Source organism: Macrobrachium nipponense, chromosome 7 (genome assembly GCF_015104395.2).
Source record: "Macrobrachium nipponense isolate FS-2020 chromosome 7, ASM1510439v2, whole genome shotgun sequence".
Taxonomy (NCBI): domain Eukaryota; kingdom Metazoa; phylum Arthropoda; class Malacostraca; order Decapoda; family Palaemonidae; genus Macrobrachium; species Macrobrachium nipponense.
Genome location: NC_061109.1, coordinates 47311474 through 47329607, shown reverse-complemented (window position 1 = coordinate 47329607; position 18134 = coordinate 47311474). Strand labels below are relative to the sequence as shown.

The 18134-nt window shown below is 36.9% G+C and overlaps 1 protein-coding gene across 1 annotated transcript in view; it reads right to left on the bottom strand.

Moving 5' to 3' along the window:
* LOC135217591 (uncharacterized) overlaps nt 1–17821 on the bottom strand; it is a 42601-nt gene extending 24780 nt beyond the window's left edge. The window contains exons 1-9 of the mRNA XM_064253555.1: nt 17792–17821; nt 17198–17286; nt 16613–16744; nt 16027–16353; nt 15277–15435; nt 14913–15032; nt 14441–14682; nt 3184–3819; nt 2168–2988 (exon numbers count right to left, since the gene is read on the bottom strand). Coding sequence (XP_064109625.1) covers nt 2168–2988; nt 3184–3819; nt 14441–14682; nt 14913–15032; nt 15277–15435; nt 16027–16353; nt 16613–16744; nt 17198–17281 — 2521 coding nt within the window. The 5' untranslated portion in view covers nt 17282–17286; nt 17792–17821. The remainder of the gene's footprint in view (nt 1–2167; nt 2989–3183; nt 3820–14440; nt 14683–14912; nt 15033–15276; nt 15436–16026; nt 16354–16612; nt 16745–17197; nt 17287–17791) is intronic.
* Between the last annotated feature and the right edge of the window lie 313 nt (nt 17822–18134).

Sequence of the window (18134 nt, the reverse complement as noted above, 5' to 3'; positions counted from 1 at the left end):
CAACCACGCAGAGGCGGTTGCCTCCTGCCGTTTTGTTTTTTTTTTTTTTTTTTTTTTTTTTTTTTTTTTTTTTTTACAAAGGCACTAACTTTTTTTTTTTTTTTACGGGTTTTACACCACGCCAAAGGTTGGCCTCTGTATTTTTTTTTTTTGTTACAAAAGGCATTAACTTACGGGTTCTTTTTACACCAACGCCAGAGGTTGCACTCCTGCAATTTTTTTTTTTTACAAAGCATTAAACTTTTCAGGGTTTTTTTTACACCACGCCAGAAAGGTGGCCTCTTTAACATTTTTTTTTTTTTTACAAAGGGCATAACTTTTACGGCGTTTTTACACCACGCCAGCGAGGTTGCCTCTGCCATATTTTTTTTTTTTTTTTTTTTTTTTTTTTCTTTTTTTTTTTTTTTTTTTTTTTTTTACAAAGGCATTAACTTACGGGTTTTTACAACCACGCTCCAGAGGTTTGCGCCCTTTGCATTTTTTTTTTTTTAATTTTTGTTACAAAGGCATTAACTTTTTTTTAGGTTTTTTACACCAAGCCAAATGTGCCTCGCCTTTTTTTTTTTACAAAGGTCTATTAACTTACCGGGTTTTTCACACCACGACCAGAGGTTGCCTCCTTGCATTTTTTTTTATTTTTTTTTTTTTACAAAAGGCAATTAACTTACGGGTTTTTACACCAACGCCAGAGGGTTGCCTTTGCATTTTTTTTTGCAATTTTTTTTTTTTTTACAAAGGCATTTTAACTTACGCGTGTTTGGGTTTTTACACCACGCCAGAGGTTGGCCTCTGCCCTTTTTTTTTTTTTTTTTTTTTTTTTGTTCCTGGTTTTTTTTTTTTTTTTCTTTTGTTTTTTTTTTTTACAAAGGCATAACTTACGGGTTTTACACCACGGCCAGAAGGCGTGCCTCTGTTAATTTTTTTTTTTTTTTTACAAAGGGCCATTAACTTTACGGGTTTTACACCCACGCCAGAGGTTGGCCTTCTGCCATATTTTTTGTTTTTACAAAGGCATTAAAATTTTTTTTTTTACGGGTTTTTACACCAAACGGCCAGAGTTGCCTTTGCAAAATTCTTTTTTTTAATGTTTTTTACAAAGGGCATTTTTAAACTACCGGGTGTTACACCACGCCAGGGGGGGGGGGAAAGGTTGGCTCCTTTGCTTTATTTTTTTGTTTTTTTTTTTACAAAAGTCATTAACTTACGGGTTTTTACACCACGACCAGAGGTTGCCTCCTTTTGCAATTTTTTTTTGTTTTTTTTTTTTTACAAAGGCATTTAACTTCACGGTTTTTACTTTACCACGGCCAGAGGTTGCTTTGCCATTTTTTGTTTTTTTTACAAATGGCATTAACTTTAGGGTTTTTTACACCAGCCAGAGGTTTTTGCCTTTTTTTGCATTTTTTTTCTTTACAAAGGCATTAACTTACGGGTTTTTTTACACCAACGCCCAGAGGTTGCCTTTTGCATTTTTTTTTTTTTGACAAAAGGCATAACTTACAGGGTTTTTACACCACGCCAGAGGTTGCCTTGCATTTTTTTTTTTTTTCTTTTTTTTTTTACAAAGGCATTACAACGACAGGGTTTTTACACCACGCCAGAGGGTTGCCTTTGCATTTTTTTTTTTTTTACAAAGGCCATTAACTTAAGGGTTTTTACAACCACGCCAGAGGTTGCCTTTGATTTTTTGTTTTTACAAAGGCATTACTTACGGGTTTTTAACACCACGCCCCCAGAGGTTGCCTCTGCAGTTTTTTTTTTCTCCAAAGGCATTTTTTTTACGGGTCTTTACACCACGCCTTAGGTTGCCTCTGCATTTTCTTTTTCACAAAAGCATTACCTTGTGGTTCTTTACGCTACGTCAAACGTTGCCTTTGCACAATTCATTTTTCCAAATTATATCTTGACGAGGAATATTGTTCAAGTATTTATTCCCACTCGTCTTCTGCAAGGAAGCGCCATCCATTGTAGCTGTATGGCTTCATTTTGTACAGCTGAATCTCGTTCAATATTCTCTTTCTTTTGTCTTCATCGAAAAATGGGAGAAATTTTCTATCCCACCCGTGATGCATTTTAGTGACTACTTCATGGAACAAATAGTCAGTGTGCCATTGCTCTATAACCCTGTCAATTTGTGGTTGACTCATTAATACGTGGGACACGCTACCGACGGTGAATGCATGGCCTACGATGAGAACACATGGCGGTTTCCAGGACTCCATTTGGCTTGCGTGGCGGAGAATGTGTCCCATCACCAGTCCTTGCCTGCAGTGAAATTCCTCTTGCGTTTCATTAGTTTTTAAACTGTCCACCTCCATGGAAGGCCGGTAGTTCGCTGCAATATTATAATATCCATCTCGTGTCAGTTCTTGCACTGTCATAAATGGCGGCACTAAATTAAAGGGTTCGAAAAGGCCAGGTTCAATGTGCAAGGAATTAGATATGTGGATGCCTGCTCCCCAAGCGATAGCGTCTGCCGTTTGAACGCAGCGAAAGGCGGGAGAGCAGTAAATAATGGGAGCGTAGCCAGACATCGCCATTTTTCTCCCGACCTCGACGGCATCCTGATTTCCGGAGATGGTAAGAGGAGTATCTCGTAGGCAGTCGAGGATGTTTCTTCGGCGGGGCAGAACCTGTTCCACGTACCCTTCATAATGCGTGAGAATTCCTCGTAAAGTTCTACCCTCTTCCTCCTGATCTAATCGTCTTCCATGGCGCGTTACAAGGAACGTTTTCACGTTAACTTTCTGCTTGAATCTCTGGGCCCTTTCCAGATTTCTTTGAACGAGAGGTGGTGAGATTTTACGCCCATTCTTTGTAGGCTGAAACGTTTCAGGGACTTTTTGATCATCGTCGTATTCACTGACAGGGCGATCACTAGTAGAGTCTCTGCTGTAGCGTTTTGGCCTCCGTTTCTTTGCACCCAAGGCTTGTCGATTGTATTCCCCTGCTGAATTATATGTCCTTTTACAGAGTGGCCCAGTATTTCTGGAAGGTGAGCCACCCTTTAAATCGTCTGTTGTCACTCCACTTTCAGTATCACGTCCTTGCAGGTCATCATCGTTTTTTCCATTTCCCAAATACGTCTGCAGAGTCAGTAGTGAATTTTCCAGGCACTGTCGTTTTGCCTGTTGAAGTTCAGGTTGCTCTTTGGAATAGTCCCGTTTCAGCATTTCTATCTACTTGTGTAGCTGATCGATTTCTTCATCCTTCTTCTTTTTCAACATCTCCATCGTTGAGGCGTTTTCCTCTAACATTCGAGTGAGATGTTCAACTGTTTCTTGAAGATCGGCTATCTTCCTGTCCTTTTCTTGCTCCTGTCGTATGTTCCCGTGAACTTGGATGCTTCCATCATGGGCGCCGACATTTCCTTGATAGTCAGAGACAGTATTTTCAGTGCCACTGTCTCGAGATCCAGATTTGTCCATACCAGATTTAAAAGTTTTTTCCTCAGAGCCATCACCTAAGAGCCATCTTGTAACGAAGAAGGAAACTCCCGCAACGGTCAGCAATGCCAGGTAACCGAACAAGTTATCGAGAACACTATTTGGGGCCGCTTTCCCTTCAACAATGAAGTCTTCCAGAACTCTGTGAGTTTTGAAATTCTCCAGGAAGGGGAAATCGTCATGAGCCTCGCGGCCCTTGAGTTCGATGGCTACCAGAGGCTTTTGAACCGAAGCGAGGTTGCAGATGTGTTGCTTTTCCATATGGATATAAAACCTTCCCAAATGACGGGCCATTTGAAGGTCCAGAGGTTTATTGTTATTATCAGTAATAGTTGAAGTCTCAAAGAGACTTCCCAGCAGCAGCGCTACGAGGCTGCAAATTCCGTAAACAACACTGATAACACTAATGAACTGAAACATGTTTCTACTGCTGACCTAAGTCGTTTGCTCAGAGCTTAGTTTTTTGTTCATTCCCCTCATGACACCGTCTGTGGTGGGGACCGCCTTGGAGACGTTTCTGAAGAGAATCCCAGAAGCATGTGGCTTAGTTTTCTTCTTTTGGACCCGATGTCTGAAGACTATTGGGCAAACGGGATAGGCTGCTACCATGTGACGCTTAAAGCTTCGGGAACCACAATCCCTGGATGTAGAGGCGACTCTTCTATTTCATGCGCATCCAGAAATGTGGATGAATATGGGAGCGTTGCAGCAGCTTCGCTTTTACCTCCTTAAAAAAAAAAAAAAAAAAAAAAAAAAAAAAATTATGAATCTTCCGGTGAGCTGTGGAAAGCAAGTGTTCTTCAACACTGGAGGAAAATGAAGGAAACCAGGTGCGCGTGTGTGTGTATGTGTGTGTGTGTGTATGTGTGTGTGTGTTTATATTAATGTATATTACACACATATATTTATATATTATATTATATATATATATATATATATATATATATATTATATATATATATATATATATATATATATATATATATATATATCACACACACATTTATATATATATATATTACATACATATATACATACATACATACAGTATGTATATGTATGTGTGTTTGTGTATGTACTATATTACATATCTATAGGGCATGGCCAACAGGTCTCCGCTTGGCCCTACCTTTGCGACCATCTTCATGTGGTCCCTGGAGGAGCACATTTTGGACGAGTGTCTTCTGGCCTTCCGCTCTCTGTTTTACTCACGCTATGTGACTTTTACTCACGCTATGTGGCTATTTTACTCACGCTATGTGGCTATTTTACTCACGCTCTGTGGTTTTTACTTATTTAAAGTAGCTGTTTTACTCACTCTGTATGGACGACTCTTTCGTCTTATTCAAACATGAGTTCAATGCAGACAGGATCCTGGATTTTGCTAACAGTTACCATAACAATATTAATTTGACAATGGGAAAAGAATAAAATTTTAAGAATTAACCCCCTTACATATTCTGATCATTCACCAACCTCTCCCCCGTCTCGCCCCGCCATTCTGACAAATCTGGCAATTCATCGTTCAATAATAGAATATCTTTATCCCTTACGTTCTCTTTTGCTCGTAAATATATTTTTGTTGATCATTTTGGATTTAAAGTTTCGGCTGTATTGAGTATAAATTGTACTTTATTATCATCAGCTTTGCTAACGCAACGTATCTCTTCATCGTCTATGTCTGAAAAATAACAAAGTTCTACATTCTCAGTGGTTTCTTCTTTTCCTTCTATTATACTAGTTATATCTGATTTATTTAGTTTATCTTATAGGAATACTTCATTCTCGTAACTCATTACTACATTGCTACAGTTATTAGTACATATATCTGTATAGGTATCTGTATACGTATCTTGATTTTCGTTATTCAGAGTTTCGGTGATCACCATTATTTATATCTTAAATTAGAGTATATATCGTCTATATGTGCACATTTCATTGATTCAGTATTCTGTAATGGTGGGAATTCCTCTTTTCTATCTGTTTCTATTTTATCTTGCTTTCCTCGTATGTATCTCTCGCTTGTCGAAACTGTCTCAGAATAATTGATCAGATTTGGGTAAGGCTTTTCTTCGTTTAGCGTAAAACATACGCTCTTATGAAAATAATACTTGTGGTGGATAAAATCTGTCTTCTAGAACTAGAAAACTTTCGAGAATGATACTTGTCCTGGATAAAATCTATCCTCTAGAACTAGAAAACTTTCGACAAATTTGTGAGACAAAATGTCTTATTTCCAAGTTCACATTTCCTAGACTTCTAATTTGTTTACCCGCTATTCCCTTTATAACTTTAGTTTGACTCTGAATCAGAGTTTCTGAAATGCCTAGATATCTGGTTAAAGTGGATTTATTTATCATATCCACTGTACTGCCTGAATTTATTAGTACAGTGCATATCTTTCCATTTATTGGAATCTTCACAATAGGCAAATCCTTTCTGTTTATTTCTTCTTCTTTCATGGAGAATACTCCTTTCTATTTAAGTAGGAAAATGCAGATGAACCTTCATTTTCCATTCTAGCTATTTCGTCTTTTTCTCTTTCATCATCTTGAGGGGAATTACTTTCTCTCCTCTGTGAAGGGGTTAATTGTCACTGGCTTGAAGAGACTTATTTGGACTAGGGCAACTGTTACTTATCTCTACTACTTCCTTATTGGTTTCCTTATTATTGAACCAACAGCTTTTAGTTAAATGCCCGACCTTCTTGCAAATTGCAAAGATTCTAGGCTTTCTGCATTCGCTAGTGGAATAATTGGTATACGCACAGTTTTCACATGCTGCCTTTGGTCTTGCTCCTTGAGCTGATTAGTTCCCTTGACTTGAGTTATTTGTGTTTGAAGATTGACCAGGCTTATATGTTATGGGTGGACCATTCCATGATTGATTCTGTCTACCTTTCTGATTTGGGTTCCATTTTCTTTTAGTATTTTGGGCATATTTCCCTTGAAAAGGAGTGGATCTATTCCCTGCTTGCCTGGCATTATTATTCATTCTATATGAAGGATTATTATTTCTGCCAGTTCTTTCATTTTATCTCTACAAATTCCTTGGAAAAATCTATCTCTGTCTTCTGTATTTCTTGCTTCATTGTTTTTAATGTTTGAAGGCTGTTACTCATGGGATCAATTTTAATTTTCCGAAAAGCCTTCTTTTCATTTTCTCCTAGAACATTATATATTGCTCCAAATGACAAGTAATGTAAGACATATATTAAACTAACTAATTCCCTTTCATCATTACCAAACTGCGTCTTATCTCCAATGGTGATGTTCGTTGACTTCAAGTCTTTTGTTATTTTATGTATGGCGTTTTTAACATAGGCGTAGAGCTTTGCCATGGATTCATATTGTGGGTTTAGGAACTTAGTAATACTATATAATGTATCCTCTTTACTCGCGGGTTCCCAGACGGTTAAACAAATTTTTTTGAATTCATTATATTTAGTTAATTTACTGTAAGTAACAAAAATCAAAGTGTTATGTGCATCACCGTGTTCTACACTAACGAGAAGCAAGGCTTCATTAATTTTAGCTCTTTCATCTGTTATTCCCCCTGAAGGTATGATGCTGTCAGCATCAGCTAACCAATGATTCACTGTGTATGATTCTAGTCTACTTTTATCTGGATGGGAATCTTCAACTAGTCCACAGAAACGTGTGGCTTGTGGTATTACAGTTGCCTAATTCATTCTTGTATTTCGGAACGTGTTAGTACTATTAGTAATATTATTATTAGTATTATTGGCACAGTTAAGGTTATCTTTAGTTGTGTTATCAGGGTTAGTATTTCCCTGAGTCACCAAAGTTTGTAAAATTGGGACTGTGATTTGACTGCGTCTGGCTGGTGTTTGTCTTAAATTGTATGAGCTATCTCTGACAGTGTCGAATAATTCGTTAAAGGCTTTATGAATTTCTCCCCCCCCCCCCCAAAAAAAAATTATTCAAATATGCTACTCACTATGACACATCAGCATATAAAATCATCAATGAAATTGGGCACAACAGTATCACAGAAATTATTAAAATAAAATGATACACAAAAATAATATTCAAAGAAAAGTTATATGTATAGTTCACTATGCACAACAGTAACCCCCCCCCCCCCCATCTTTAAATTGAACTCAAAGTGCACAACCCTTTAAAAGAAATTATTCAAATAAATGATACACACATATAGGTATTCAAAATCATATATCACCAACCGAGTGTTAAGTAAAAAAAATACCAAAAAGAATTCCTATCTGTCAAAAATCTATAAAAAATTATTAAAATCTCTATACCCTTATTGAGAGAGAATTAAAAAAGTTTTATATTTTCTTAGAGAGAGAGAATACGCAATTTTTCACACACTTACAGAAAGAGAATGAAAAAAAATTCAGCTTCATCACAACTTGTTCAAGTATCACTTTCTTCGTTGTCGGCACTCGCATTCAACTGTTGTGTTTCCAATCAATCGTGACTGACGCTGAGTTTTCTCTTGTTTCGTTGTTCGGCAAAGGTTCGTCCTTGTCCAAAAATTTTCAGTGAAGTTGATGTAACGGGAATATGTTTGGGTTCGGTTATGCCTTCGTTTCATAGCACGCCGTGTTTGGCTGTTTCTTCGCTTCGAGGGAAAACTGTCTCGTTGTTGTGAACAATAAAGTTTATCATTTCACTTATTTCGTTTGACGCCATATAGCAGGATTTTATCGATCACTATTATTCTTCGCCGTCATTATTAATTCTAAGTTCTATTTGTCGATAAGTCTTTCTTTAAGTCTCTCTTTTTTTTTCTTCCTAATTGGTAGTTCTGGATTAGTCATAATATTTGTCTCTCAGAAGTGTTTAAGTAAGACGAACGGCAGAGTTTCTTTCTTTATTACTGCAAAGAATACAAGTTACATTTATACAGGTTACAACTCAAGAATCTGACAAAGTCTTGCTTCTTTCTTGTATTACGGCGGCTGGTCCTCTGTTCTGTCGTTCTGCAATCAGCTACTCCAGGATCGATTTTGGCCCAGCCTCCCAAAGCAGTGTATATTCTAGGCCTCCGCCCAAACGGAGTCCGAATTCGTGTAGCTGATTCTCTCTTATCTTACCCCATCCCCTTTTAGATGGGTTATGTTAATTCCTCCTCTTTAAGGTGGAGCTTGTTAAATTTAACATGTTTATACCTCCTCTTGGAGGTGTGGCTCCCGTGTGTCGGAAGCGAAGTGAGTTTGGTGCGAGGTCACAGGTCAACATTTTATGCACTTTTTAAGATTTCATCGAGACGGTGTTACCGCTGTTGCCACTCACTCGTCTCGCCAGCGTCCGGTGGCTAATGAGTTTGTTACGTCTATGGTTGTTGACCAAATTTGACTCACACACCAAAGCTCAATTTAACACAGACTGTAATACAAAAAATATAAAGTTGCCTGTATGTACTTTTCTCATGTATGTTGACCGTTAGAGCAGCTGCATACTTCATTTCCTAGGTCTTTCTGTTGTGATAATTTTCAAGTTTACATACAAGATTTATCTAAAAATCACCAGTTGAAGACCGGATGAAAATGATCTTGCGTCTTTGACCCAGCTTCTTTCTATTTTCATATATTTACCTCTGTTGCACATGGCAGGATCCTTATAAACTTATGCAAAAGGATATGACTTTATTTTGAATATATATATATATATATATATATATATATATAAAATATAATATATATAATATATAATATATCAATACTACCTCTCGTATAATCATTCGTTTTTGCTTTTTAGAAGTGCCTACTTAATAGGTATTTAACCATTAAGGTTGCACTTCCTTGTCAATAAAGACAGTAACGATACCGTGTGATGAAATCCCAAAACTCGTCCGCCTGTGAGTCCACGTAAAATGATTCCACCTTGATGTCACACTTGAGGTTCTCTGAAGCATCGCATTGATAATTCGCTCTGATGTCAACCTCCCATACGTCTCCTTCATGCTTTTCTTTGTTGTTAACATGAGGAAGGCCACATCGCTAGTCCTGCGTTAACTCGGCAGGTTATAAATCTTTCCGCAGTATTCTTGCTATACCAAATTATGGAGTCAGTTACCCCAACTTTGTCTTGTAAGATCTCTCCCAAGCCTGTCTTGCCCGTATGTATTTTTTACCATAAGGGAATGTTGAATTATTTGTTAGTGGTACAGTTAATTGAGAATGCTATATTCGAAAGCTGCAAGCCAGAGAATTTATCTTTCTTTCTGGCGTAGAATTTCATGCTGATGGGACTTGAGGTTACTCTACTTACTACATGAGGATTTAGTTGATACCATCATACTCCGTTAGTGGGGGTTGTGTAGCCAGTACATATCACACGGTGCACCGTAGTCATTACTTAAGGTTCTGTGCACCTTCCCTTTGGCCCCTAGCTTCATCCCTTTCATTCCTTTAACTGTACCTCTGTTCATATTCTCTATTCCGCCTTACTTTCCGTCTTACTTTCCAACTTCTAACAGTTATTTTCATAGTGCAGCTGGGAGGTTTTCCTCTTGTTGTTGTTGCACCTTTCAAACCTTTTTACTCTCAGTTGCCCTTTCAGCGCTGATTGACTTCCTAGGTCCTAGCACTTGGCCTTTGGCTCAAGTTGTATGTTCCAATCCATACCATCGGGCACTCCACCTTCAAAAACGTGTAACGCCAACGACGTAATCTGCTTTTTCTTTGAGCCAAATGAATCGAATGAGGTGTACCAAAATCCATCATTTACATTTTTAAGAATGTACGTCAATAAATTATTGTTTTATTTCTGTACTCGAACGTTTGAGTAACGATCAGGTTTTGATGTATTTTACCTAATGCTCAAATCTTTCCCAGTTAGTTTCAAAATTATGAACAGGGTTTTCAGCTTATAAAAAAAGCCTTAATTTCTACAAATTTTATCAAATTCTTGGCTATTCTGCTGCCCTTTGTATTCTCCGAGTCCCACAATTGCTTCAAAATTAGTATACTCTTTCAACTCGGCCAAGAGACTGCCTCTGCTTGTTTCTTGCCAGAGGAACATACTGCCACATTCAGCAGATTTTTTTTTTTTTTTTTTTTTTTTTTTCAAAGAAAATTGTATAATGAAAATGAACACCTACAGAAGAAATGTAGTTTTGACGGGTAGCATGAATAAAGGCAGTTATGGAAAGTGGGTTTCGCTGATCAAGCAAAAGTCAGGTGCTTTGCACCGAATTTAGCCAGATACAGAACATTTCGGTGATTTCAGCAAATTTCATATCATGTTGCAGAAACTAAATTGATTTCTAAATTGTAATTTACGGATTTACACAGAACCAAAAAAACGTTTCGAAACTTGTATTCAAAATTAGGTATGTGCATTAACATAAATATATTTTTAATGCATCCGTAATCAAAGCAAAGTTTTGTTCAAACAAAGCGCACTGGATGGATTCGTAATCAGTCCTGCCAGAGCTGAAAGGGGGCTATTGTAAATCGTGCTCAGTCACCAAAAATGAAACAGGATTGTAGGGCGTAACGAAACAGTTTATTCTACTGGAAATTCATCTGAATTGTAAAGCTGGTTTAGAAATTCTCTCTCTCTCTCTCTCTCTCTCTCTCTCTCTCTCTCTCTCTCTCTCTCCTCTCTCTCTCTCTCTCTCTCTCTCTCTCGTGCATTTCATGATACAAGTTAGATAATCTTTATTGTTGTAACAAAACCATGTTTCCAATTTGTTTGACATTACTTGACTTGACTGAACTTTATTCTCATTGATTATGACATATTGGTGAAGTGAGCTTGGTGTTTTTGACTCCATTTAGTGCCTCGTTGACTTACTTGGATCTCCATCTCCATATGAAGGTCGAGCACATCTACAAAAGAAAGCATCCATTATTCAATGCTGGAAAGCTGATTACGTACTTTGTTTCTTTAAAAGGAAGGTACTTTCTGAGAATAGCCGTTTCTTTGTTTCATTCTTCATTGAAATCGTCGTCATGTAACTAAAAAAAATCCTCCTACACAGGTCGAAGTGAACTTGTAATTTCTTGAACTTTGTGGAAAAAAAATTATCCATGATTTTCAAGTTATGTCTCTGATTACCGTCATTACGACAGTAGCTTATTTGATAGCGCATTTATTGTATAAAAGTACGCTTGCGAGAATTTGTCAGTTTACTCAGCTCATTCTAAACATTATAAACTGGAATTTCCCCTTTCCCTTTCCTTGGTGTTTTCTATATGCAAAATTAGGTTTTTGTTGGTTATTTGCTGTTTAGAAAGAGAGAGCCGGTTAAGATCTTTGAGACGTAACTAGATTGGCGCCCTTTCTGCTTCTGTATTAGTATGTAAAGTGTTTTATCAGGCTTCTGATATGGAAGTTCTATAATGTCGTTTGTAACGAAAGGGACTAGAAAGTGTAATTATGGTAATTCCATTTCGCCCTTCCTAATTTATAGTCGTTTTAATCCTTACTATTTAAAGACAATTAAACAAACGTTTTTTCCATATTTGATATGTGCACAAATGCTACTTTCACATTTGTTTGATTCCTGATTAGTAATTACTTCATATTTCATTTTCAGTTACAATTTTTTTTATGTCTTTTCAGTCATCATGGCTACGTACATACATGCACACTTACACTATCAGTGGGCCTAGTGTCGTACTTGATTACGTTTGGTGTGTGTGTGAGTTTGAGTGTCAGTGTATGATGATTCCTGATTTATAATACCTCCATATTTTATTTTCAATAGATATTTATTATGCCTTTTCAACTTGGATGGCTACATACACACATAAATGCATACACAACCAGTGGGCCTGGTGACGTTGTGCTGGCATATATGTTGGTGTGTGTGTGTGTGTGTGTGTGTGTGTGTGTGTGTGTGCATTTGTGTCTGTGTATCAGTATGTGAAGGCGATTATAATAAGGGTTACATTGACCGCGGCCTTTCAGAGGAACACGGGATGTATCCTGGGCTTGAAAACGCCCGACTCCCCGGAGAAATAAGCACCTGTGATCGGAACACAGATCCCTCCCAGCGGGCTTTACTTCCGTCCCTTTCTGAATAATAACGAAAGAACCGGGTCTCTCTCTCTCTCTCTCTCTCTCTCTCTCTCTCTCTCTCTCTCTCTCTCTGTTTCTCCGTTTCTCCTTCTCTCCACCGTCATCTGAAAGGTTGGCGGGATATGTATCCAATTATCCGGGAGATGGACGTTATGAAAAAAAGGGGAATAACAATCTGTTGGAGATGAAGCGAAAAATTATTTCTTGGGGGAAACACTTGGACAGGTGGGTCTGTTATTGGTATAACTTCAGAATCGACTAACGGTAGACATAAATTTCTTTTAACGTCATAACGGTTATCTTTGAGATTTGTACACTTAAAACGGGATAATAATTTATTAACTTTATATATATATATTATTATATATATATGATATCTTGTTATCTTGCGCCTGATTATTCTTAATTTGTCAGTATGGTTAAACAAGAAAAAGCAGAAAAGTCAAAATGACATATTGAAGCTGTGCGAAGCTAAACAAAATTTAAGAAGTTTTTTTTTAAATCCATAAAATTTGTATGATATTCTATCGAGTATTTGTGTATCGATATGTATTTTTCATCGTCTGTGTAAAATTAATTTCTACCTCTGGATACAGTTTTGGTGTCATTTTAAATGAGAACAGCTTTAATCCATTCCAGTATCTCTAAAAAAATAGATCGTCAAATTGGCCTTTTGAATCTGGCTGCAATAAAAATTTTTTCCTCCTTGCCATGGAAAACATTTATTGAAATAAATTGTTATAGAGAGATATATATAAATAGTTTTTGCCCCTTCTGAAACTACAATAAAATGGTGTTTTATTGATTTATGTTGTTTATCTTTATTCATGCCATCCATCACACAGTAAAATATATCCCTAATTTTTTACGATATGGTTATAACAGCGGTTGTATATATTTAAGATTTGTTGTGTTCCTTATGCCGTAATTGTTTTGTTTGTCGTTTGATCTAAAACAAAGACACATAAGGACCATAACATAATTTTTTGCATAATTTCATAACATTCAGAAACCTTTTAAGCTTAACAAGGCGTGATCCGATCTCCGGCTTTCTCGGGATGCATACAAGATTTTTCTCACATGCATTAAGTGTAAACATTATATTCCTAGCTTTTAGCGAAAATAAAAAAAAATACGCTGTGTTTTATTAGAAATAAATTTTTTTGTGCTGTTTAACAGGCACATTATTTATTTTTTATATTTTCATTCTAATAAATAAATCATAAATATCCTATCCGAAAATTCCTGGATCTTTAACTCAACGCAAAATACTTTTTTTTTTTTTTTAAGACCTTTTAGGTTCTTCCAAAGACCTTTCCTACCCTCCCTCCCAACAAGAACTACAACAACGAAGTAGTTTGAAGGCTTACTCCTCGAGTAAGTGAAAAAGTGGTGTACATAATAAAGTGCCATGTAACTTTAAAATTCTGAGATTTGGCCGTCAGTATAAAAAGAGCGTGTATTGATATGAATTAAATATTACATGTCTAAAATATTTCCAGTTAAGTAAATAGTAAGAGACAAGACAAAGGTAATTAAGAAGGATAGAAAGTAACCTTGTGCTGCCAGACTTGTTTAAACAGAAAAGCATAGTCCTACGGGAGGTCTGTAAGCAGTGCTGGACGAAACGGTTAATGACAAACTAACTGCTTCTGGACGTCATCAGAAAGGAGTGAGTGGGAATACAGGGTTTCCTGACTTGTGTAAAGGTGCGGAAAAACTCATAAGCCTGTGTGATATCAGAATAGTCTTCATCTGCAGCTGTTTTTACGCTGTTTATATTGTATTTCATGTTGTGTTTGTATATGATTTTTGTAGAATGGGGAAATAACACAGTATTTAAATGCAATGATTAATATAATTCATGAAAATTACATGAACTAACATGATGGCACATTGCCAGCTTTCACCCGCGTCTTCCTCTAATTTTTTTTTTTTTTTTTTTTTTTATAAAATGTGAAAAGATTTTACAGTTCTCAAAGAATCTGTAGCTCATCAAGTGAATCTGCCTCCATGACGATGGCGGAGAGTTTGTTGAGTTTGCTCTCCTGAGTGTCGTTCTTGGGGAAGAGAGAGAGGTCGAACTCGTGGATGTTCTTCCTGAGGTCCTCCTTGAAGCAGGCGTCGGTCCTGGTCTCTTTTTCGCACTTCATCGCCAGCAGGAGGCGTTGCAGGTTCAGGGGTAGAGGAGACTTGAGCCTTTCGAGAGGGAGGCAGTACTGGAAAGATAAAGGAAATATATCATTAATAATGGGAATGCAGTTCGAAGTTTCAGTTCGGTATAATAATGTAGTTTTGAATTTTACTTAAAATGTATCCTATGCAAATAAATATTTTTTGGTCTTGAACTAAATTAAGGTTCTGTAGACTTTATTGTTAAACGTTGTTGATATAATTAAACTAATTGTTAATGTTGATCTTTTGCGTTCCTAGAGATCTTTTTACTCACAGTGAAATCCCTGCAGTAGGTGGCGCCATCAGCCAAATCCTTCTTGAGTTCTTGGCTAATTGGTTTTCGGTTGAAGGTCTGAATGTAGTTGTCCACTCGTAGGTTGAGGTATTGGTCAATCTGAAAAAAAGGAAATTATTAATTGCTTCAAGATGATTAGGACTGGATATGATCAACATAAACATGTTTCTGTAATAGGAGTAATAATAAGTATGACGATAATTATTATTAATTATCGTATATAATTTGGGACATTGACTGGAATTTCATTTGGTAATGTGACTGACATAAATAAATGATAATTCATTGACTTTTATACTTGATGACTCGCGACAATACATCTATATATGGTATAAAAACTTACGAATCCCAGCTTATGAAGGACACAGGTGTAGTTGCTGAGAGAGGCGGTGATGGTGTTGACAGCGTCCAGGAGGTAATACTGATCGAAGAAAGGCTTCTTTGACGGAGCTGCTGTAGATACTGTAGGTACTGTAGGTGCTTGTTGTTGAGCTTGGCGTTTCTGTGGAAACGATCCGGTTTTAGGTTGGATGTGTAGTATTTTGCGTATGTGTTAGAAGTGAGAGATTTTCTTTTCATTACTGTTTATAAATACTGTCAATTGTTCTTATTGTAGTCCACATACGTAAAATATGAACTCGAAAAGCACCGTGGATATATCAAGGGTACATTGTAAAAATGATGTTGGGAGTTAGAATGTTTAAAAATTCAGTTGAAGTGACTGCAAAGATGGTGTGTGATTTTCGGTGATATCTGCGTGAAACAAAATGATAATCGAGCGCGCATTTCATCTGAGTAGTTATGTGGTGATTTGCATTTACGACCTCAAAAAAGTAATATTGTCATTATTAAAAGGAAAATAGTTTTGAACACATCTCACCGATAAAGGATTGTTAAAGATTTTTTACAAGTACTATACAGGAATGCAAAGGTTTACAAAAATACCGCTTTTGAAAATTAAACAACTCATCATGAATCTCTCTCTCTCTCTCTTCTCTCTCCCCCTCTCTCTCTCTCTCTCTCTCTCTCTCTCTCTCTCTCTCTCTCTCTCTCTCTCTCATTATGCAGTGAAAAGGTCATCCATATTAATTACCTGTAAGTAATGGTTTTGGGGGTAACCGTGTGGTCCATGATGTTGAGGGTAGGTATTTGGTGTGCCAAAGTAATGAGGATATGCCTGCGGTCCGCCTTGTTGCTGAGGATAGATCTGAGGTACTCCTTGTTGCTGAGGGTATATCCTTGGCCCGCCATGTTGCTGAGGATAGGTGTACGGCCCTGCTCCTTGCGGAGAATAAGTCTGTGGTATTCCGTGGTATTGAGGATACCCTTGGGAGACTCCGAAAACTGGGCCTGGATACCCAGAATGGTGGGGAGAAGGTTGAATGTACGGAGGATATCCTGCATGACTGTTTAGGTATCCCTGCAGTGGAAGGACGTAAGATAGAGTATTGAAAAGGAAGTCTGAAGAATTTATTAGGACTTACGAAGTTTATTATACACGATTATCTTTGGAATGAGCCAAGATTAGGTAGATCGGTTGAAAAATTAATCCATTTAAGCATGCAATTAATATGACTCACAAGCTTATCAGTCTTCATATTGTAATTCTTATATCATATTTTTCAGTAGTTTTTGAGCGTTAAGGTAACGTATAGTAATGTGAACATTTTAATACTTACAGGTTGTGGATAGGCAGAATAACCCACAGTGTGCAGGCTTGACACCGGAAGCTGTTGGCATTCTCTCTGGGCGGTGCCTACTTGTGCCAAATAGTCGTAGTACACTTCATCTCCGAGACAGCTGGCCATGACCTTGAAATTTAAAGGTAAGATGTATTTGATATTTTTAACAGGAGTTTTTATTTTATTTTGGTCTTTACGGCAAGTTTCGTTTAATTGGCCATTCATGTGTAGGACGATGTATAATAGTACACTGCCTTAGAATTTATCGGTGTCATTCACTGGTAGAAAGGTCTTGAACTTCGCTTGCAAACTGTAACCGATTGGAAGACTCATAAGAATTTTATGTATCTGAAAAGTGGATCTTGTAATGACCAGGCTTCATCCATTAAGGGATTTCAATGTAGTACCCTAATATAACAGACAGTTCAACCTTACTTTCGTTGAGTCAGTGGTTTTCCTACAATGTAATTATGATTGTTTTGTCCCCCTTTAACAAAAAGGAATATTCGTGTCCTTGTAAGTTAGAAAAAATTTTAGTTCCGGTACAATGGTAAAAACTAAATGAAAATTGTCACTTAATACCTTAGTGAAGGTGTATTTCTCAGAAAAGTCGTTCTCGGCCACAGCGAGGGTCGCCAGTGCCAGGAAAATCACAGCTCGACTCATTTTGTCTGGAAAAGAGAGAAAGAAAAAATTAGCATGACGGTTTTCCTTAAAATCGTTTTCTAACGACTCTGTTAATTTTGTAATGATTGAAAAGAATGATTAAACACAAATATGTTAACAGAATAATGACGGTTTTCCTTAAAATCGTTTTCTAACGACTCTGTTAATTTTGTAATGATTGAAAAGAATGATTAAACACAAATATGTTAACAGAATAATTTTTCATTGGTCTTTTTTGAAGAAACTGAGAAGGATGGAACTTCAAATACGTTTAGACCACATCTCAGACTCTGAGTATGTTTTTTGACTATTAAGCTTTAAAACTCTTGACATAAGATGATATTGACGTTCATGGATCAAATATAAAAAAGATTTCATTCAATTGTATTGTTAATTATAACTTCAAGTTCCTGACGATATTTATTTATCATTGTGAAATCATCAGTTTATGACAATATCAAATTAATAAAATGTGAATATTAAAAGAAAAGTTAGCAGAGTAACTCTTACCTCCTTTGAGATGTGGTGGACTGATATGACACGAGGAGTAAACATCCTGAGAGCTTTATATACAAGATCCTAAACAGGTCTTTACCGTCCCCACCCCTCTTCACAAAGGCTGCGTCCAAGGGCGTTTTTAATTATTTGATTTGTTTAGTGACTACATTTATGCTTTTATGATGCTGTTTACATGTAAATACCTATTTGCATACATGGGTGAGCGTAAGAATTCATATTTCTAAGTAGGGTGTGTATGTACGTATGGATGGAGGTTTGTAAGTAAATTATTTGTCTATGCCATTGATTATTGCTGTAAAAAAATGTCACAACTTGACTGAAGAACATCGTCAGA